The sequence below is a fragment of the Babylonia areolata genome, chromosome 1, assembly GCF_041734735.1.
Source record: "Babylonia areolata isolate BAREFJ2019XMU chromosome 1, ASM4173473v1, whole genome shotgun sequence".
NCBI lineage: Eukaryota > Metazoa > Mollusca > Gastropoda > Neogastropoda > Buccinidae > Babylonia > Babylonia areolata.
In genome coordinates, this window is record NC_134876.1 from 26,971,821 (window position 1) to 26,996,251 (window position 24,431).

A 24,431-nucleotide genomic window follows, 5' to 3' on the forward strand; every position below is an offset into this window, starting at 1 on the left:
TAGCGGGGTGGAGGGGAGATACCTCCTGGTTGTAGAGGGGTGGAGGGGAGGTACCTCCTGGTTGTAGAGGGGTGGAGGGGAGATACCTCCTGGTTGTAGAGGGGTGGAGGGGAGATACCTCCTGGTTGTAGAGGGGTGGAGGGGAGGTACCTTGTGGTTGTAGCGGGATGGAGGGGAGATACCTCGTGGTTGTAGCGGGGTGGAGGGGAGATACCTTGTGGTTGTAGCGGGATGGAGGGGAGATACCTCGTGGTTGCAGCGGGGTGGAGGGGGAGGTACCTTGTGGTTGTAGCGGGATGGAGGGGAGATACCTCGTGGTTGTAGCGGGGTGGAGGGGAGATACCTTGTGGTTGTAGCGGGATGGAGGGGAGATACCTCGTGGTTGCAGCGGGGTGGAGGGGAGATACCTCGAGGTTGTAGCGGGATGGAGGGGAAAGTAACTGAGAGGAACTCAAGACTGCGTTTTCTGGAGTTATCACATTCACAGTGGAGGTCACTACGATGCTGCATTATCTGACGGAGCTGAAGGGAGAACACACTGTGGTTGCCAGTTGTGACAAGTGTGCGGGAACTGAGCTGTAGCTGATGTCATTCACACAGTGATGCTCCCCGCTCCCCCCTTCCCCCGTCCCCTTTCCACGACATCTCTCTCTCTGGCTGTCGGACGGGGAGAAACAACAACACAACACATGGAACGAATCACGTCTGACTGATGGTGGAACACATTTGGATCTATGGCCACATCCTGGTTGGAAAAGAAAGACAGAGTGTGTGAAGGAATATAAAAGGCAAAGAAAGGGGGAGAGAGAGAATGTCAGATATATTCAGATATATTACTGGGCACAGATTATTTACTGGGCATTCTTTGAAGAAACACTTGGAAAGCTCAAGTGAATGTCGTGCGTATTTCACGGACTTTTCGACTTTATTAAATTTGCTTCATTCAGAACGTTCCCGCTGATCTGTTTACTTTTTTTTCCTTTCCATATTTCCTGATATTTTCTTGTCCTGTAGTTTTTGATTTTATAACTCATAATTTGAAAACTTTATTCTTTCTGATTTTGCAGCTTCGACGTTTTTGATTATATCTGCTAGCACGCACATTGTCATTTACTGACACGATGTCATAAGTCGCGCACACACACACACACACACACACCTGAGAGAGGGTGGAGGAGCGAAGGAGGAGGAGGACAGACAGACAGATGATTTATTCAGTTAGGGCCATAGCCCCATATGAACAGGGAGCAACAACAAAATCTTATTTTTATGTGTCATTGTAATTGTTAATGCAAACAGAGCAGCATTTCCATAACAAGCTCCAATAAAACTAGGATATAAGTGTCTCTCTTAATTGAAATGCTTTATAAAGAAACAAAGCTAAACTAAGTATAGTGTTTTCATCCACCGATGATATCAATAAACATAGTCGAAATATACACGGATATGCATAACATTTTTAGGAATGAGCTGGATTCGTAGGTCAGTAAGGACAGGACATTTCAAAACAAAATGGACTTCATCCTCTCTGGATTCTCTGCACAAAAGACACATTAAGTCAGAATGACAAATGGATTCATAACGATATCTATGTATGTTTAATTCAGAAATACCAAATCTGAATCTAGTGAGAATAATTCGTAGGTGTCTGTTCAAATCAATCAAAAGGTATCGCTTCACTATGTGATCAGAAATATAAACTCGATACATGTCAAACCTTTTGCTCGATTGTATATATAACTTTCCCACTCCTGCCACCTCCAGTCTATCAATCATTGTCGAACAATTTGCACAAATCTAGTTTCATCACCAACCCCTTGAAATTCGAAAGCATACCCAACCCCAAGTTCACATAAACACATTCGCATATTCGACACCCAATTTCTGTTCCCTCTTGAATCTAAATCATTTAGCATATGGTAAGATTTCCTTGGCAGTCGATTTTTACTCATTTTAAATAATTTCAACCAATAACGAATGCATCTAATAGCGGAGTTAATATAGATTGGGAACCTATTAGTTTCTCTATACACTAAGTCATTGGGTGTTCTCATTTCAACCCCTAGAAACCTTTTAAGACTATATAAATGAACAGATTCACAATGCATACCAGTTTTCTATATAATCCCCACAATTCTGAACCATATAATACAACAGGTTGTATCTGGATATAAAATATTTTCAAAAAGAGGTCAAGAGAATTATTATTCAGGAAACAAAGTTTCTCCATAATATGTAACAATGTATTCTTTGCTCTTAAAGCTAAATCCTTACATGCAGCTACAAAGTCCAAACGCACAGAGAAAAACATTCCGAGATATTTATACACATTAACCACATGCGTTACGATACCATCACAAACCCACCCTTCCCTCGCTGCCAGATAACCCCCTTTTCCTGAAACCAGTAATGTTACTCTTATCCATATTAACCCGTAACTGTAACTGGTAAGCTGATTTTTTCAAATTATTCAATTGTGTCTGGAGACCAACAACTGTCTCAGAGAACAAAACTATGTCATCGGCGAGCAGTAAAATAAACAATTCCATAGGATCAGTTGTGAATCTAGCACCGTGCCTTCCCTTATCTAAATCTCTACCGCTAATTCGTTTATAAATAATGAAAGCAAAATAGGACTACATACATCTCCCTGTTTGACACCCCTTGTACAACATATATAATAAGTAAGCTTGTCACCACATCTAATTCTTGTTTTAACAACACTATACATACTCTTAATGCTATTAAATAGTTTTCCACTAACTCCATTTTTGCTATTATAAGTATTATCATATTGAAAAATAACCCTTGTATCTCAACAAATTAATGATTTTTTTCGAGGTTCGTTGATGGACCAAATGTTTTATTCTGTGAATGTTGAATCACAGTGATGTTGTGAAATGTCAAAATATAACCTTGTGTACAAGGGGGAAAAACCACAACAAAAGAAACCCTCCATTTTCGATAAGAATGGACCATAATAAATTTCGATTAATTGAGTCAAATGCCTTTTCAAAGTCAATAAACGCTACATAAAGTTTACGATTACATGAAAATTGTTTCTGTATTAGAGCAAAAAGAGTAACCATGTGGTCAATTGTTGAGTAACCTCGTTTAAACCCACCTGGATGTCCTCCAGTTATGTTGTTATATTCTACATATTCCTGAAGCCTTTGGTTAACAATAGTGCAATATACTTTGCTACTAATATCAGAGAGTGAAATGCCTCTATAATTATTGGTGTTATTTACATTGCCTTTTTTCTTTTAATAAAGTGGAAGAATAACAGATTCACACCACTGTTCAGGAAAGACACTTTTATCAAATAAAACATAAAAAAATTCACAAAAAATCTACAATCATTTCACATGGACTTTTAAAAAGTTCTCCAATCATACCACCAGGACCTGCTGCTATTCTACTTTAAAAAAAATTTTTTTCTAAGGGCAAATAAAACCTCTTCTCGAGAGATTGGACGGTTCATGACTTCAGTTTCCATATCTAGAAAGACATAGTGTTATCATGTGGTATATCTTTATCTAGTGAGGTTCTAAAGTGTTCAAACCAGTCATCTACAGATAATACATTTTAGGTTGTTTCTTTGTAAATGATATTTTATGTACACATTCCCAAAACTGTTTTTGGTCATTAATAGAAGTAATTAACTTATCTAACATATTTTGTTTTATCAAACTGTTTTTTCTTCCTATCTAACATATATTTGTATTCTCTCCTAGTTTCAAATATTGTTATCACCTTTATCTAACATTCTACGGTATTTTCTCAATAACCTACGTATATTTCGTCTTGTATACCTACATTCCTCATCAAACCAACCTTCATGATGCTTACTGTTATCTACCCTAATAATCATCTACCCTACCCTAAGGATATTCTTCTATTTTTCTTCATGCATGCCGCACACTCATGGATACAATCATTAAACAAGTCCACGGCTTCATTAACATTAACATCAATCAGTTCAAGAGCTATATGCAATTTATCATGACATTCTTCTTCACATAATTTCCGGTAAAATTCTTGACTATGTTCATCATTCCATACATTTTTTTTCTATAATCTGCACATCATTACTTTCTCTGCTTTTAAATTGACAGTCAGTTGACAGTGTAATACAATATTCAATAGGAAAATGATCAGATTCATATCGATCTGCAATGTGGAGTTCACACAGGTCACAAACAAGATCATAAAAGTCATCACATAAAATAAAGTAATCATTAACACTGCTTCCATTTTCACTTGAGAATGTATAGCAACCTTCCTGGTCACCATTACAGACCCCATTTAAAATAACCAAATTTAGCAACAAGGATTTACCGAACGCATTGATATATGTATCTTGAGAGCAACAGTTAGAAATTACAGAGCAACTTTTGAATTGAGACTCAGTGTTTTCGTTTACTGGCTGAGATGGAGAAAGACTAGCAATTCGACTATTTAAATCACCACATATAATCATGTAAACATCTTCCAATTCCAGCAGCAAATCAGTCAAACAGTCTTCAAGCACAGCAATCCCTTGGTCATAATCAAAGTGAACATAGAAAGGGGAACCCTCTGGCGGTACATAAACACACACATATAAATTTTTTTTAATGCAGCCAAATAATCGCTTATCAATAAGGAAAGCGCATATATTCTCAAACTTAACATTTAATTTTCGTATATATGGATCAAATTCGTTCCTGAATAAACAGATTATCCCCACTGATTTTCTTCCTTGCTTTGTGAATCTAACATTTAATAAAATCAAAGGATGAAATATAAGTTAAAAAAGTCATGAAATATGAACTTCGAACGCAAACCATTGACGTTCCACAACAAAAAGGAAAAAAGGTCTTAAATTATCAACAGGAAATGGTTTTACAACAAATTTAGAAATACTATTTACAGGTGTTCTGACATTCTGTTTAACAATATCAAAAGGACGGTTTCCGCATGCTCCCCTTCCATCAAATGCCGAGGCACGAGAAATTACATCACGTGAAAACCGGTTTAATTCACGATCACATGCATGCTCAACCGATCAGGCAAACTTTTGCTCCAAACCTCCGTGTGCCTCACGTGAGATTACCGGCGAACAGGCTGAGCTAACAGGGGAATGGTCCGGTGTAGAACTGGCATTTCTTCCCTTCTTGAACTCTACCTGGGCAATGTCAGTAGAAACAAGGGGCGGGCCAGAAAAAAAACCCCATCTTACTTCGTGAGGGTCGAGGACAAACTTTCGGCCGTCAGTAAAGAGACGGGCATAGACCATACGGACCTGTTTGCCCTCATCCCTCACTTTCTTTAGATGGGAACCAACTTCCGTCTGATCTCACGGATTCTGAACGTGAAATCCTCCCCAACTGATATCTTAGTCCCCTTCAGTTTTTGTTTTGCTTTCAGAATGTCAAACTTTTGTTTATAGAAAGAACACCGTGCAGTTATAGAGGAATCTAGCTTGGGGTTTAGTCGGTGCACTCTGTCAAGTTCGACCGTATTCGTCAAATCCAACGTATCCGTAAGAAGGTCCTTAATGATCCCCTCACAATCTTCTCACTCCCCTTTTCCGTATGCCATAAAAAAAATCTAATCGTTTCTTTTTGACCAACCTTCAAGGTCATCACATTTCTTTTCTAGTTCATCTATCTTTGCATTCAAGTCGTTGTTTTGTTTTTCAAGTGCATCATGTTTACGGTATAAGTCACTTACATTGTCTTTAAGGCCACTCACTAGTTCACGCAAAGCACCGTGCTCTTGACGTAGGTTGCACACTTCCTGTTTGATGTCGTCCAGTGTACTGTTCATAGAACTGTTCATTTCATTCAGTTTACTGTTTACAGAACTTTTCATTTCACTCACGGTTGCCATCACGTCTGCCAGAGAAGGTTCCTTTGTCGAGCGAGTGGAGTGTGAACTGGAGAGCCGGGTCTGCCGCAAGCTGCCAGAGGACGTCGACGCACCTTGGTCAGGGTTCGGGTTAAGTCCAGGGTTCATCTCGACATCACCACAACGAAGGAGTAATTCCTTAGCCCCACGACGGAGGCACAGATTGTCACCCCAGAACAAAAATACAAGGGTCAATCCATGGGTGACACCGCCTGTCAAGATGGAGTTTCGCATTGCCTTTTTCAACACTGTCCTTCTCCACATAAAATGTACATATACCGGTAAGAAAAGACCACAAGACCACCTGAAATCCAACTGTGCCGAAGGCATGATGTCTCACGAGCCACGTCACCAACTGTAACTTTTGTGCTCCCTACTAAACCACGGTAAATGGTCCTTCTTGTCGGACATTGTGACACACACGTCCTACTTTTTCGCAAGCTCAAGACGTCCCCCCGCCCGCCCCCCCCCCTTTCCCTAGAGAGACAGAGAGAGAGCGACAGAGACAGAGACAAAGACAGACAGAGACAGAGAGAGACAGAGAGAGGGAGACAGACGCAGAGAGAGAGAGAGAGAGAGAGAGAGAGAGAGAGAGGGGGGAGAGAGAGAGAGACGCAGAGAGAGATAGAAACACACACAAACACACACACACACACACACGGAGAGAGAGAGAGAGACAGAGACAGAGACAGAGAGACAGAGGGAGAGAGACTGAGGCAGAGACAGAGACAGAGAGACCCACTTGGCCACAAAAGGTGTTCTGGACTCCATCATGATCCGTTTCTCGGAGAAGACGTGTTCTTGTTGCCTGGTGTCCACGATGTGTTTCTTCTTCAGGCACTTCAGGGCGAACGTCCGCGACTTGTCGTTAGCCAGGTGGACCTGTCCACACTGACTGGTCACTGACACCGTCTCTGACACCACCACCACCACCACCACCCAGCCACCACCATCACCACCACCAATCACCACCACCACCACCACCACCCAGCCACCACCACCACCACCAAGCCACCACAATCATTACCACCACCAATCATCATCACCACCACCACCACCACCACCCAGCCACCACCATCACCACCACCACCACCACCATCACCACCACCAAGCCACCACCACCACCATCACCACCATCACCAATCACCACCGCACACCACCACCAAGCCACCACCACCATCACCACCACCACCACCGTCACCACCACCATCACCACCAAGCCACCACCATCACCACCACCAGCACGACCACCACCACCATCACCACCACCAAGTCACCACCATCACTACCACCACTACCATCACCACCACCATCACCACCACCACCAAGCCACCACCATCACCAATCACCACGACCACCAAGCCACCACCATCACCACCATCACCAATCACCACCACCACCACCAATCACCACGACCACCACCCAGCCACCACCACCACCACCACCAATCACCACCAATCACCACCACCACGAATCACCACCATAACCAATTACCACCACCACCACCAATCACCACCACCACCCAGCCACCACTACCAATAACCGCCACCACCAATCACCACCATCACCAATCACCACCAATCACCACCACCATCTCCCAACCATCACCATCAGCACCCAATCACCATCACCACCCAACCACCATCATCACCACCCAACCATCATCACCATCCAACCACCACCACCCAAACACCACCATCATACCACACCACACTATTCAACACCATACATCACAACGCGACATCAAACCACAACAGCACACCACAGCACACACCACAGCACACACCACACCACACCACACCACACCACACAGCACACCACACTACACACAAAACCACACGACACGATACGACACCACACCACAGAACGGACGTACCAGTTCCACCCGGCCAAAGCCCCCAATACCCAGGGTAGCCACGAGGTCAAGGTCATTGAGGGAGACATCCACCCATTCCTTGTCGATGGAGACAGCGGGTTTCTCTGTGGGCGTGACGTCAGTGCTAGACCTGAGGGCAGTCAGTGTACATGACGTCAGTGCTAGACCTGAGGGCAGTCAGTGAACATGATGTCAGTGCTAGGCCTGAGGGCAATCGGTGTACATGACGTCAGGGCTAGACCTGAGGGCAGTCAGTGTGCATGACGTCAGGGCTAGACATGAGGGCAGTCAGTGTACATGACGTCAGTGCTAGACCTGAAGGCAGTCAGAGCTAGACCTGAGGGCAGTCAGTGTACATGACGCCAGGGCTAGACCTGAAGGCAGTCAGTGTACATGACGTCAGGGCTAGACCTGAAGGCAGTCAGTGTATATGACGTCAGGGCTAGACCTGAGGGCAGTCAGTGTACATGACGTCAGGGCTAGACCTGCAGGCAGTCGGTGTATATGACGTCAGGGCTAGACCTGAGGGCAGTCAGTGAACATGATGTCAGTGCTAGGCCTGAGGGCAATCGGTGTACGTGACGTCAGGGCTAGACCTGAAGGCAGTCAGTGTACATGACGTCAGGGCTAGACCTGAAGGCAGTCAGTGTATATGACGTCAGGGCTAGACCTGAGGGCAGTCAGTGTACATGACGTCAGGGCTAGACCTGAGGGCAGTCAGTGTACATGACGTCAGTTTTACTCTTCGTCCTGTCTCTTCTGGGCTAAACATTTGGGGCACTTTTCTCACACCAAATTATACATGCGCATCAACACACGCACGCACGCACGCATGCGCACGCACGCATGCGCACGCACGCAGGCACGCACACACACACACACACACACACACACACACACACACACGCACACACAAACACACACACATGTCACACACGAAGAAACACATATACACATTCACATACATACACACACACACACACACACGCACGCACCACGCACACACACGCGCGCGCGCTCGCGCACACACACACACACACACCAAAAAAGAACTACACACACATGTCGCACACGAAGAAACACACACATACACGCCCACATACACATCTACACACGCACGCACGCACGCGCGCGCGCGCGCGCACACACACACACACACAGAGGCACGCGAATATGCACAAAAGCGCACACTCATACAGACACACAATCTCTGAAATACACCGGCACGCACAGACACAGGCACATACATACACACACTGACACGCACGCATAATTATATCCATCCTGCGCACATTCGCACATAAAAACACACGTCCACACAGTCTCACTCTGTTTCTGTATCACATACACACAGTCACATACACATAAAGATGCAAGCACATACACACACGTACACACATAATTATATACACGCACGCACGCTCGCACGCACGCACGCACACATCCTACCCCGCATAACGCTGCCAAAATCGACACGACACAACACAACTCGGCACCACACACAACACACACACACACACACACACACACACACACACACACACACACACACACACACACACACTTACCTGTATGTACATGACTTCTACGTTATTGCAAGCTTTCATTTGAGTTCACGGTCTAACTTGATCCGACATTAGTTTGAACATCTAACCAAGCAATGAAAGCATCAATACTTCTTTTATTTAGTCCACCCTGCTGTGTGTTATGCTAAACGTTGAATCCTAAACTAAAGTCACGTTAGTGGATCTGACAAAGTACATCAACACTGAAGAGCGAACTACGATTTTTCCCAGCGAACGTCAACTTCATCCAAGGCCTTTCTTTATCTTTTCTGCTATTTGGTCAAACGTTGTAAAACACAAAAGCATGGTTAGATGTTCAAAAGCATAAGCGGAATGACAACTACGATCCCGTGATTTGGCGATTATAAACAGTATTTCCACTGATGGCAAGAAGACAGAAAGAAATGACGGAAAGAAGGAAGTAAGGAAGAGAGAAAGAAATCATCTAAATGAAAAATGAAGAAATAAAAGGAAAGGTGGAGACAATAACAATGAGGGGGTTTTGTTTGAACATTTCTATCCCATGACTGCTGAAAATTATCGTCCTCTGTTTAAACATTTCTATTAGCACTCTCATTTCTCTCATTTCCAACATCCCCGTTGAGCCAAACAACACAGGAGCCGTCAGTCCAGGGACGTTTTAATTGACATCACCCAGTTGAGAGAGAGAGAGAGAGAGAGAGAGACAGACAGACAGACAGACAGACAGACAGACAGTCAGAGAGGCTCTGTCACAATTCTTCAAATCTGGAGAACAGTTGTCACTTGTTCACATATAAACAGTTCATCCTTTCCACAGATATAAAACAACCACTACTAAAAGTATCCTGTCCGGACATATCATCACCCCCCGCCCCGCAACCCCCTACCCCCCCCCCCACGCCCCTCCCCCCCAAGTCCCCCCCCCTCTCCCCCCAAAAAAAATCTTCCTTTCCAGAAGTATCAAACTCCAAACAACCGCAACCAAAACACACGACGATTCATGGGAAATGGTGATGGAGGGGGAGGGGAAGGATGTAGGGAACGGGACACCAGTTCCAGATGCCATCAGGCTGGCCCATCAGTTGGTGCCCTTGGCCCTGAACACTGCGCAAACACTGTGCTGTGCTTTCTCTGCTGAATACACAACCGTTTCTCTGTTAAGTCTGTCTGTTGTCTGTTGGAGACACAACCCTTTCTGTGTGACGTCTGTTGTCTGTTGGAGACACAACCCATTCTGTGTGACGTCTGTTGTCTGTTGGAGACACAAACCATTCTGTGTGATGTCTGTTTTCTGTTGGAGACACAACCCATTCTGTGTGATGTCTGTTGTCTGTTGGAGACACAACCCATTCTGTGTGACGTCTGTTGTCTGTTGGAGACACAACCCATTCTGTGTGACGTCTGTTGTCTGTTGGAGACACAACCCATTCTGTGTGACGTCTGTTGTCTGTTGGAGACACAACCCATTCTGTGTGACGTCTGTTGTCTGTTGGAGACACAACCCATTCTGTGTGACGTCTGTTGTCTGTTGGAGACACAACCCATTCTGTGTGACGTCTGTTGTCTGTTGGAGACACAACCCATTCTGTGTGATGTTACCCTTCTGTGTGACGTCTGTTGTCTGTTGGAGACACAACCCATTCTGTGTGACGTCTGTTGTCTGTTGGAGACACAACCCATTCTGTGTGACGTCTGTTGTCTGTTGGAGACACAACCCATTCTGTGTGACGTCTGTTGTCTCTTCGGCCTTCGCCTCGTCATTCTCTCACGTCGGTTTAAATTATTTGTTTTTGTTTTGTTGTTGTAGTTGTTGTTGTTGTTGTTGTTGCTGCTGCTGCTTTTTAGTTGAGGGACACTGGCGAAGAAGAAAGTGATTTTTTTTCCAAGCAGACAAACGAACCCTGGTAATTGTGGCCACTGTGGTCGGCACGTAAAATAATGAATGGAATCAGATAAAACAGTCCTGGTAGCTGTGGTGGGCAGGGTGGTGAGATAAAACAGTGAATGGAATCAGATAAAACACGAGCATGGGCCAGAGCCGACAAAAAAACAACAACAAACACATCATACACTGGCAAGGGCAAGACGGAACATTGGGAGAAGAAGAAGAAGAGGAAGAAGAAGATGAGGAGGAGGAGAAGGAGGAGGTTTTGACTTGAACCACACATTCCTGTAAGCACATCCCAAACAAATACAGCAAAGCGCAAAGCAAAAGAATCAAATTCGCAAAAAGGGTTAACAACAGCCTGCAACCTGCCCCAAAGCTAGATTTCCATTTAGACTGCACCTCAAGGGGTCATGCTTTTCATTTCAAGTTGGAGGAAGATGGTTACCAATGCAATTTATTCGGCGAATTACGCATATTGATCACAGCCATTTCGGAAAGCGTGAGACACACAGAATCAAGGGCAAGGGAAGAAGTGTCTGTTTCTCCCAAAACATTGACTTTTTCCAAATATATTCGGCACATGGAAAATGATAGTTTCTGCGTGTGGTATGACTCAGCAGATGTGAATGATACTGTGTGTGTGTGTGTGTGTGTGTGTGTGTGTGTGTGTGTGTGTGTGTGTGTGTGTTGTGTTGTGTTGTGTTGTGTTGTGTTGTGTTGTGCTGTGCTGTGCTGTGTTGTGTGTTGTGCTGTGTTGTGTGTTGTGTTGTGTTACTTCATTGTCACAACATATTTCTCTGTGCAAAATTCGGCGTGTATGTCGCCAGTGTACATCTCCACCACCTTCTTTCTCATCAAGTCTGCTTGGTTTTCCATGGATTTTACTGCATCATCTTGTCAGAGACAATCCTTTTGTTGCTGTGGGTTCTTTATGTGCGCGAAGAACATGCAGCATATGGGACTCCGGTTTATTGCCTCTTCCGAAAGAACGAACGAACGAACAACGGACGAAATTTTATTTCACCAGGAAGCAATGGTACATGAGGAAAGCAATGGTACATGACCAGCACATATGAGAACACCAGCTATCTATTTTCTTCAATATGTGTCCACTTCAAAAACTTTCTCAGGAAGCTGTGAATATACTTCAGGAAACTGCACCAAACACTGAGCGTAGCCACGTTAGAAGGTACAGGCTAAACTTTTGCTGCCGTAATTCTATTATAATGAAAAATTGTCTGGTTTTCTATGAATTATACCAAATATGGAATGTGTAAACAATTCTGATGACATGAATTAAATGTCAGATTTCTGGGAGTTTATAAGACATTGACAAACCCCAAATGAAGTAAGTTTCCCATGTATCTTTTTGTGATACCACGTATCACTACCCTAACCCCAAAGGCAACGTTACTGCTTGACAAAACACCACCCTAACTACAGAGACATCATCATCGGTTGACAAATCACCACCCTGACTATATTGACGAATCACCACCCTAACTACAGGGACATCGTCACTGACCATCAGAAAACATACGGAAAATACTGTTCTCAAATGCAAAAAGGGTCTTTCAGTCTTAAAAGCAATGGCAACCAAAGGTATCGAACAACGCCACCTCTTCCTGCTGTACCAATCACTCGTTCTCAGTGTGATCGACTACGGACTTGGGCTAACAACACCGTCTCAAAGCAGTCTCCTAAAATTAGAAAGAGATCAAAATGAAGCTATGAGGGTGATCCTTGGAACAACAAAAGACACGCCTGCAGAAACTATGCGATACCTGCTTGACCTTCCTTCAGTACAGGCCAGAAACAAGTTAGAACATTTTACGACCTACTTCAGAGCATTAGAAAACCCTCAAAACCCACTGCATGATGCAGTCAAGAAACCAAAAGGCGGCCGTCTAGGACGAGGAAGATCATGGATGGACAAGCAGAAGGCACAATCCAGCAGTTGTGCCGACTACAAGACCCGAAAGAAACAAAAGAATGGGAGGAAAACCCCGAAAACCTCAATCATCTATTCAACACAGCCATTTCACCCACTCTAGGAAGGCATTATCTGAAATGGCCAGAGGGCAAAACTGATGCAGAAGTGAAGCTACTCACAGAAGAAAACAATAAAGAAGAGGATATCATAATATACACAGATGGCTCAGTCACCAAAGGCCAATCCGGTTGGGGATTCACTGCGAAACAAAATGGAAAAACAATTAGGGAAGAGAATGCTGCCTACGCAGTCACAACCTCCAGCCTAACGATGGAAACTGAAGCTGTAATTTGCAGGGTAATTTGTGTGTGTGTGTGTGTGTGTGTGTGTGTGTGTGTGTGTGTGTGTGTGTGTGTGTGTGTGTGTGTGTGTGTGTGTGTATCTGCATGTTTTACATTTATTTTCTTATTTGCTTATTTATCATCATTATTGTCTTTTTATTTTATTTTCATTTATTATTATTATTGTGATTTTCTTTTATTATTTTTTCTCAAGGCCTGACTAAGCGCGTTGTGTTACGCTGCTGGTCAGGCATTTGCTTGGCAGATGTGGTGTAGCGTATATGGATTTGTCTGAAAGCAGTGACGCCTCCTTGAGCTACTGATACTGATACCGTCACTAGTTGACAAATCACCACCCTAACTACAAATCACCACCCTAACTACAGAGACAACGTCACCAGTTGACAAATCACCACCCTAACTACAGTGACAATATTACTAGTTGACAAATCACCACCCTAACTACAGAGACATCGTCACTGGTTGACAAATCACCACCCTAACTACAGTGACAAATCACCACCCTAACTTCAGAAACATCGTCACTGGTTGACAAATCACCACCCTATCTACAGAGACATCGTCACTGGATGACAAATCACCACCCCAACTACAGTGACAAATCACCACCCTAACTACAGAAACATCGTCACTGGTTGACAAATCACCACCCTAACTACAGAGACAACGTCTCTGGTTGACAAATCACCACCCTAACTACAGAGACTACGTCACTAGTTGACAAATTACCACCCTTACTACAGAGACAACGTCACTGGTGGACAAATCACCACCCTAACTACAGTGACAACGTCATTGGATGACAAATCACCACCCAACTACAGAGACAACGTCAATGGTTGATAAATCACCACCCCACCTACAGTGACAAATCACCACCCTAACTACAGAGACAACGTTACTAGTTGAGAAATCACCACCTTAACTACAAAGACAACGTCACTGGATGACAAATCACCACCCCAACTACAGAGACAACGTCAATGGTTGATAAATCACCACCCCACCTACAGTGACAAATCATCACCTTAACTACAAAGACAACGTCACTAGCTGACAAATCACCGCCCTAACTATAGAGACAACGTCACTAGTTGACAAACAACCACCCTAACTACAGAGACAACGTGACTAGTTGAGAAATCACCACGCTTACTACAGAGACGTCACCTGTTGACAAATCACCACCCCAGCGACAGAGACAATGTCACTACTTGACAAAATCACCACCCTAACTACAGTGAGAAATCAATACCCTAGCTTCAGAGACAACGTCACTGGTTGACATCGGCAAATCATCACCCTAACTACAGAGACAACGCCACTAGTTGACAAATCACCACCCTAACTACAGAGACAATGTCAATGGTTGACAAATCACTACCCTAACTACAGTTGACAACTTCACTTGTTGACAAATCACCACCCTAACTACAGAGACAACGTCACTGGTTGACAACTCGCCACCCTAACTGTTGTTACTGTTTGACAAATCACCACCCTAACGCCAGTGACAAGTGACAAATCACCATCCTAATATCAGTGACAAATCACCACCCTGTTGTCACTGGTTGACAAAACACCACCCTGACTGTAGTCACTGGGTGACAAATCACCACCCTAACTGTTGTCACTGATTGACAAATCACCACCCTAACTGTTGTCACTGACTGACAAATCACCACCCTAACTATTGTCACTGACTGACAAATCACCATCCTAACTGTTGTCACTGATTGACAAATCACCACCCTAACTGTTGTCACTGACTGACAAATCACCATCCTAACTGTTGTCACTGACTGACAAATCACCACCCTAACTGTTGTCACTGACTGACAAATCACCACCCTAACTGTTGTCACTGATAAATCACCACCCTAACTGTTGCCACCGACTGACAAATCACCACCCTAACTGTTGTCACTGACTGACAAATCACCACCCTAATTGTCATAGTCTGACAAATCACCACCCTAATTGTCATAGTCTGACAAATCACCAACGTAACTGTCATAGTCTGACAAATCACCACCCTAACTGTTGTCAGTGGTTGACAAATCACCACCCTAACTGTTCTAACTGACTGACAAATCACCACCCTAACTTTTGTCATTGGCTGACAAATCACCACCCTAACTGTTGTCACTGACTGACAAATCATCACACTGACTGTTGTCATTAGCTGACAAATCACCACCCTAACTGTTGTCATTGGCTGACAAATCACCACCCAAACTGTTGTCAGTGGTTGACAAATCACCACCCAAACTGTTGTCAGTGGTTGACAAATCACCACCCTAACTGTTATCACTAGTTGACAAATCACCACCCAAACTCCAAAGCAAACGTCACTGGTTGACAAAGGGGGACAGACAGAAAACTGAAAGGGGAACAGACAGAAAACGGAAAGGGAGAACTGACAGAAAACGGAAAGGGAGAACAGACAGAAAACGGAAAGGGAGATCAGATAGAAAATGGAAAGGGAGAACACACAGAAAACTGAAAGGGAAACAGAAAAAAGAAAGAGAGAACGGACAGAAAACGGAAGGCGCAGGTTTTGGGTAACGCAGCACAAAGCGTCTGGAAGTGAGGGAAAAGCTGTGTAAAATCTCTACAAAAATCTGTAAAAAAAAAACCCCAAAACTGTGAAAAAGCTGTAAAAAAAGCTGTGTAAAATCTGTAAAAAAAGCTGTGTAAAAACTGTAAAAATCTGTATAAAAGCTGTATAAAGACGTATCAAAGAGAATGATTGATTATCCGCCAGGGCTCTCCGGGCTCAGGAAAATGCATTGCTTGGTGAGTGAAGTCTCACTTCTTTTCCTTTCCTAATCGTTATACCCAACATCCCCTGCCCCACTCTCTACCCCTCCACAACCCCCACCCCCCTCCCTGCGAGAGGAGATGGTGCAGACCGGGCCTCACAGCATCCAGGAGAAAAGTTCTTCGTTCTCTAAGTGTCTGCTTTTATCTCTTCTTTCCACCCCTTCCACCCCCCACCAAGAACTCACGATCCGCCACCCCTAGCGTTCCCTTAACTCCTCTTCCGTGTTTGGTTCGGAGTCCCCCCTCCCCCCTCTCGCCGCCGCCCCCCCCCCCCTCCCCCCGCCACCCCCCTCGCCTCTTCTTATTTCCAAAGGATCTTCTCTCTCTCTCTCTGGGGACTGGTCGATAGGTCCACATCGACCCGAGAAAAGAAAGTCTCTCTCAGTGTCTCTCTTCCAGTGCCCTCTCTGTCCCTGTATGTGTGTGGGGGAGGGTGGTGGTGGTGGTAGGGTGTGTGTGTGTCTGGATGTCGGGGGAAGGCCCGCTTGCAAGGATGTGGTGAACAGCGGTTTATTCTGTATCGTAAAGCTATCAGCGTGAGTTTGGGTTGCGTTATTTCTGACAGAGGGAGTTCTTTTGATTGTTTGTTTCTTTGATTGTTGTGTGCAACACGTAACACCACATCTGTACTGATTGTTTGTTGTGTGCAACACGTAACACCACTTGTGTACTGATTGTTTGTTGTGTGCAACACGTAACACCACTTCTGTACTGATTGTTGTGTGTGCAACACGTAACACCACTTCTGAACTGATTGTTGTGTGTGCAACACGTAACACCACTTCTGAACTGATTGTTGTGTGTGCAACAAGTAACACCACTTCTGTACTGATTGTTGTGTGTACAACACGTAACACCACTTGTGTACTGATTGTTGTGTGTGCAACACGTAACACCACTTCTGTACTGATTGTCGTGTGCAACACGTAACACCACTTCTGAACTGATTGTTGTGTGTGCAACACGTAACACCACTTCTGTACTGATTGTCGTGTGCAACACGTAACACCACTTCTGTACTGATTGTTGTGTGTGCAACACGTAACACCACTTCTGTACTGATTGTCGTGTGTAACACGTAACACCACTTCTGTACTGATTGTTGTGTGTGCAACACGTAACACCACTTCTGTACTGATTGTTGTGTGTACAACACGTAACACCACTCCTGTACTGATTGTTGTGTGTACAACACGTGACATCACTTCTGTACTGATTGTTGTGTGTACAACACGTAACACCACTCCTGTACTGATTGTTGTGTGTGTGCAAAAAGTAACACCGCTTCTGAACTGATTGTTGTGTGTGCAACACGTAACACCACTTCTGTACTGATTGTTGTGTGTACAACACGTGACATCACTTCTGTACTGATCGTTGTAGTGCAACACGAAACACTACTTCTTCACTGCGGATCGGCCACAGTTTAAGAAATGTAGGGTTAAAGGAACCAGGCCTTTTATCAAGATTCATTTTTTGTCCGTACATAAAAAAAAAACATTAGTATATTTTGTCCGTGTGAGTAAGTGAGTGAGTGAGCGGGTGACTGAGTGTGTGTGTGTGTGTGTGTGTGTGTGTGTGTGTGTGTGTGTGTGTGTGTGTGTGTGTGTGTGTGTGTGTACAAACGCGCATGTGCATGCAATTGTGCGGTTGCATATGTCCATTACATATTTTCATTCCTGCTCAGAACCGAAACGGAATATGTTGGCGTCTGTTGGTGCACACTACCAACAGCAAGAGGTTTTTTGATATCTTATTTTATCTTATTTTTGACAGCTTGTTTTGTTCAGTAAAAATGTTGGTTTTGGTCTAGGATGGAGGTATCCGTTCTTCATCTGGGGAGACAGAAGCTGTGGCTGTCTGTTCAGTCAGACTGCAGGTCAATGGAATGCGCGCGTGTTTGTTGGTGTGTGTGTGTGTGTGTGTGTGTGTGTGTGTGTGTGTGTGTGTGTGTGTGTGTGTGTGTGTGTGTGTGTGTGTGTGAGTGTGTGTGTTCTCTCTAATTTCCCTCCCCACACATGATGCAAATAGCATGAAGTCATCTCGCCAAATGGTCACAAAGTTCCACGGAGCTTGACCTCAGGTGAAAGCAACTGTTTACAAAACAAAACTGCAAGTTCTTGTCTTCTTCAAACTACACTCTACTGCTTCTTCTTCAATTGCACTCTCTCTTGCTACTTCTTCAAACTACACTCTCCTGTTACTTCTTCAAATTACACACTACTGCTACTTCTTCAAATTACACTTTACTGCTGCTTCTTCAAACTACACTCTACTGCTATTTCTCGTCAGGACATGTTAAAGTTTTAGTAGATACAAGAAAACCCCTCACTGGGATCCACGCAGAAAACGACGAAATGATAATCACAATACTAAATCAATAGATAAACTGATGTACCACACTTTGGTTGGGGGTCCCAGTCTCCTGCCCTTCGCCAGGGGTGGAGGGCGCACAGGTTTGAAGGTCAGTCTGGGGTACACGTATCAACAGTGAACATCAGTCTGGGGTACACGTATCAACAGTGAACATCAGTCTGGGGTACACGTATCAACAGTGAAGATCAGTCTGGGGTACATGTATCAACAGTGAAGATCAGTCTGGGGTACATGTATCAACAGTGAACATCATTCTGATGTACACCTATCAACAGACAGTGAACATCAGTCTGGGGTACACGTATCAACAGTGAACATCAGTCTGGGGTACACGTATCAACAGTGAACATCAGTCTGGGGTACACGTATCAACAGTGAACATCAGTCTGGGGTACACGTATCAACAGTGAAGGTCAGTCTAGGGTACACGTATCAACAGTGAACATCAGTCTGGGGTACACGTATCAACAGTGAACATCAGTCTGGGGTACACGTATCAACAGTGAAGATCAGTCTGGGGTACATGTATCAACAGTGAACATCATTCTGATGTACACCTATCAACAGACAGTGAACATCAGTCTGGGGTACACGTATCAACAGTGAACATCAATCTGGGTACACGTATCAACAGTGAACATCAATCTGGGGTACACGTATCAACAGTGAACATCAGTCTGGGGTACACGTATCAACAGTGAACATCAGTCTGGGGTACACGTATCAACAGTGAACATCAGTCTGGGGTACATGTATCAACAGTGAACATCAGTCTGGGGTACACGTGTCAACAGTGAACATCAGTCTGGGGTACACGTATCAACGGTCAGCAGTTAGTGGTGGACACAGTCGCGTGGCTAGACAAGGAAAAGAAATCAGTACAAAACAACACAAACCAAACGGTTCAGACATTGGATTACTGGTGTAGTTGGAGGGTGAGTGAAGTCAGCACAGGCCCAGGGTGTTCTGCAGACATTGATTTGTCATCTGTGCGGAACGTTCTCCGCGCCACCTTCATCCAGCTAATTGTGGATGCAGTCACCTAGCATCCCCCATCCTACCCCCCCCGCACACCCACCACACAGTGCACCACCAAAACAACAGACATCGGTACTATACAGTTAACGAACACAGAAACATACTAGTAACCTAAACGCACTGCTCTTAACACCTTTCATTCGAGAATGATTAAAACTCACCGAATCCTGTGCCCGTGCGATCTCCATGTTCCTACATATGCACAAACGACAAAACAAAGGGAACTAACTTCTACAGAAAGCCAGGCTGTGTCCACACGTGTCCATTTGGAGGGAAACCCGATCCATTTCAGTATTTTCTTTGCGTTTACCGCGTCTGTATGGAGTGCAAGCCTTCCGAGGTTGTGAACTGGCGAGGGCTGAAGGGGGTAAGTACCCAGCCCCCCCCCCAATTCTTCCTATATCCCCCCCACTACCCCCCCACCAATTCTTCCTATCATCCCTCTCTCCTCTGCCGTGATTCAGAAGATACTTGGAGTTCTGTGTGGTGATGTCTTGCTCCCTTATGGATACTTGAGTTCTTTGGTGTTGTCGAGCTCCCTTATAGATACTTGGAGTTTTTCGTGTTGTCTAGTTTCCTTATAGATACTTGGAGTTTTTTTGTGTTGTCTACCTCTCTTAAAGATACTTGGAGTTTTTTTTGGTGTTGTCTAGCTCTCTTATAGATACTTGGAGTTCTTCTGTGTTATCATCCTCTCTTACAGATACTTGGAGTTCTTCTGTGTTGTCTACCTCTCTTATAGATACTTGGAATTCTGTGTTGTCTAGCTCCCTTATAGATACTTGGGGTTCTTCTGTGTTTGTCCAGCTCTGTTATAGATACTTGGAGGTCTTCTGTGTTGTCTAGCTCCCTTATAGATACTTGGAGTTCTTCTGTGTAGTCTAGCTCTCTTATAGATACTTGCGAATTCTTCTGTGTTGTCTGCCTCTCTTATAGATACTTGGAATTCTCCTGTGTTGTCTAGCTCCCTTATAGATACTTGGAGTTCTTCTGTGTTGTCTACCTCTGTTATAGTTACTTGGAGTTCTTCTGTGTTGTCTAGCTCCCTTATAGATACTTGGAGTTCTGTGTTGTCTAGCTCCCTTATAGATACCTGGAGTTCTTCTGTGTTGTCTAGCACTCTCGACCCCCGCCCCCTCCCTCCCCATCTCCTCGGTCCTCTCCCGGTCCTGCTCTAGATTCCCTCGCTTTTTTCTCTCTCTGCCTCCCCAGTACTGTCCTCATCTCTATCCTATCTCGTTCCCCATCTCCCCAGTACTGTCCTCATCTCTATCCTATCTCGTTCCCCATCTCCCCAGTACTGTCCTCATCTCTATCCTCCCTCGTTCCCCATCTCTCCAGTACTGTCCACATCTCTATCCTCCCTCGTTCCCCATCTCCCCAGTACTGTCCTCATCTCTATCCTCGCTCGTTCCCCATCTCTCCAGTACTGTCCTCATCTCTATCCTCCCTCGTTCCCCATCTCCCCAGTACTGTCCTCATCTCTATCCTCCCTCGTTCCCCATCTCCCCAGTACTGTCCTCATTCTATCCCCGCTCGTTCCCCATCTCCCCAGTACTGTCCTTCATCTCTATTCTCCCTCGTTCCCCATCTCCCCAGTACTGTCCTCATCTCTATCCTCCCTCGTTCCCCATCTCCCCAGTACTGTCCTCATCTCTATCCTCGCTCGTTCCCCATCTCCCCAGTACTGTCCTCATCTCTATCCTATCTCGTTCCCCATCTCACCAGTACTGTCCTCATCTCTATCCTCCCTCGTTCCCCATCTCACCAGCACTGTCCTCATCTCTATCCTCCCTCGTTCCCCATCTCCCCAGTACTGTCCTCATCTCTATCCCCGCTCGTTCCCCATCTCCCCAGTACTGTCCTCATCTCTATCCTCCCTCGTTCCCCATCTCCCCAGTACTGTCCTCATCTCTATCCTCCCTCGTTCCCCATCTCCCCAGTACTGTCCTCATCTCTATCCTATCTCGTTCCCCATCTCCCCAGTACTGTCCTCATCTCTATCCTATCTCGTTCCCCATCTCTCCAGTACTGTCCTCATCTCTATCCTATCTCGTTCCCCATCTCCCCAGTACTGTCCTCATCTCTATCCTATCTCGTTCCCCATCTCCCCAGTACTGTCCTCATCTCTATCCTATCTCGTTCCCCATCTCCCCAATACTTTCTTCATCTCTATCCTCGCTCGTTCCCCATCTCCCTAGTACTGTCCTCATCTCTATCCTATCTCGTTCCCCATCTCCCCAATACTTTCTTCATCTCTATCCTTGCTCGTTCCCCATCTCCCCAGTACATTCTTCATCTCTATTCTCCCTCGTTCCCCATCTCCCCAGCACTGTCCTCATCTCTATCCTCCCTCGTTCCCCATCTCCCCAGTACTGTCCTCATCTCTATCCTCCCTTGTTCCCCATCTCCCCAGTACTGTCCTCATCTCTATTCTCCCTCGTTCCCCATCTCCCCAGTACTGTCCTCATCTCTATCCTCCCTCGTTCCCCATCTCCTCAGTACTGTCTTCATCTCTATCCTCCCTCGTTCCCCATCTCCCCAGTACTGTCCTCATCTCTATCCTCGCTCGTTCCCCATCTCCCCAGTACTGTCCTCATCTCTATCCTCCCTCGTTCACCATCTCACCAGTACTGTCCTCATCTCTATCCTTGCTCGTTCCCCATCTCCCCAGTATATTCTTCATCTCTATTCTCCCTCGTTCCCCATCTCCCCAGTACTGTCCTCATCTCTATCCTATCTCGTTCCCCATCTCCCCAGTACTGTCTTCATCTCTATCCTCCCTCGTTCCCCATCTCCCCAGTACTGTCCTCATCTCTATCCTCCCTCGTTCCCCATCTCCCCAGTACTGTCCTCATCTCTATCCTCCCTCGTTCCCCATCTCCCCAGTACTGTCCTCATCTCTATCCTCCCTCGTTCCCCATCTCCCCAGTACTGTCCTCATCTCTATCCTCCCTCGTTCCCCATCTCCCCAATACTTTCTTCATCTCTATCCTCGCTCGTTCCCCATCTCCCCAGTACAGTCCCCATCTTTTTCTAACCCTTCCCGCTCTTTTCTCTCTATATCTCCACAGTCTTCTCCTGATCTGTAATTTTCCTCGCTCTTTTCTCTCTATATCTCCACAGTGTTCTCCTGATCTCTAACAATGCTCGCTCTTTTCTCTCTATATCTCCACAGTGTTCTCCTGATCTCTAATATTCCCCGCTCTTTTCTCTCTATATCTCCAGTGTTCTCCTGATCTCTACTTTTCCTCGCTCTTTTCTCTCTATATCTCCACAGTGTTCTCCTGATCTCTAATATTCCCCGCTCTTTTCTCTCTATATCTCCAGTGTTCTCCTGATCTCTAATTTTCCCCGCTCTTTTCTCTATATATCTCCACAGTGTTCTCCTGATCTCTAATTTTCCCCGCTCTTTTGTCTCTATATCTCCACAGTGTTCTCCTGATCTCTAATATTACCCGCTCTTTTCTCTCTATATCTCCAGTGTTCTCTTGATCTCTAATTTTCCCCGCTCTTTTCTCTCTATATCTCCACAGTGTTCTCCTGATCTCCAATTTCCCCCGCTCTTTTCTCTCTAAACCTCCACAGTCTTCTCCTGATCTCTAATTTTCCTCTCTTTTCTCTCTATATCTCCACAGTGTTCTCCTGATCTCCAGTTTTATTTTCCTCGAGAAGAGAAGAAAGAGGACGAGGAGGGAGGAGGGAGAGGGGGAGGATGAGAATAAGTTGGGAGAGCTGAGATAAGAGCAGGATGTGGAGGAGGGGGAAGAGTGAATGAAAAGCCTGTTCCCGTGGAACAGAACCAGCTGGTGATCAACAGATCACAGTGTGGGCTCCGCTCTCCTGTTTTCGTTGTGAGCAGCTTCCAGGTCACAGTAACCTGACCGCTGGGCATGCACACACCGGCACGCTCTGTATGACGTCCTGGGGCACTTGCTCACGTATTATCATGTACTTACAAACCTCCATCAGGTCAAGCTGACCCCGTCACCACAGGCCACGAGACAGGGTCCACATTCAGCACCGCGGCATTGTTAACATTTATGGAGTGCGTTCTCATATATACCATACACACAAACACAACTTTTATTTATAAACACACACACACACACACACACACACACACTATATATATATATATATATATATATATATATATATATATATATATATATATATATATTTTTTTTTTTTTTTTTTTTTTTTCCCATTGGGATCAGAAAACGTCACAAACACTTGGTCATTACAGTACAACACCCACGGGTTGACGTCAGAGACAATGACGTCAGTGGACGGACACAGACTGACCTCTGGGCGCCCCGGGCCTTGTCACCATAATCCTTGTTCCTCAGTTCGTTCAGGTCGCCGATCAGCTGGTTGAAGGACCTGGGGAGGACAGATAGCGAGCTGAATCAGAACGTCGTCATGACTCACAGTTATCTCAGTCATTACAGGGTCAAGGTGAAAAAACTTTCAATAAATAACAATGCCATCATTACCAGAACAAGGCAACACTCAGCTGCGGTAAAAAAAAAAGAAAAGAAATGAAATAAACACAGTAAAGGCAAGTAGGTTACTTTGCACATGCATGTATGCAGCAAAACAGAGCAGAAACAGACAGAAACACACAGACAGAACAAAAACAGACAGATAGAAACAGGCAGACAGAAACAAACAGAGGCAGACAGAA

The 24,431-nt window shown here is 44.9% G+C and overlaps 1 protein-coding gene across 2 annotated transcripts in view; it reads right to left on the reverse strand.

Annotated features, from left to right (window-relative positions):
- The window catches only part of LOC143291680 (cGMP-dependent protein kinase 1-like), a 207,260-nt gene that overhangs the window by 36,965 nt on the left and 145,864 nt on the right, over positions 1-24,431 (reverse strand). Inside the window, exons 10-13 of one of the 2 annotated variants that reach the window (XM_076601695.1) lie at positions 24,050-24,127; positions 18,726-18,797; positions 7,772-7,901; positions 6,638-6,777 (exon numbers count right to left, since the gene is read on the reverse strand). In XM_076601695.1, coding sequence (XP_076457810.1) covers positions 6,638-6,777; positions 7,772-7,901; positions 18,726-18,797; positions 24,050-24,127 — 420 coding nt within the window. The remainder of the gene's footprint in view (positions 1-6,637; positions 6,778-7,771; positions 7,902-18,725; positions 18,798-24,049; positions 24,128-24,431) is intronic. The other variant, XM_076601703.1, reaches the window with a different exon arrangement.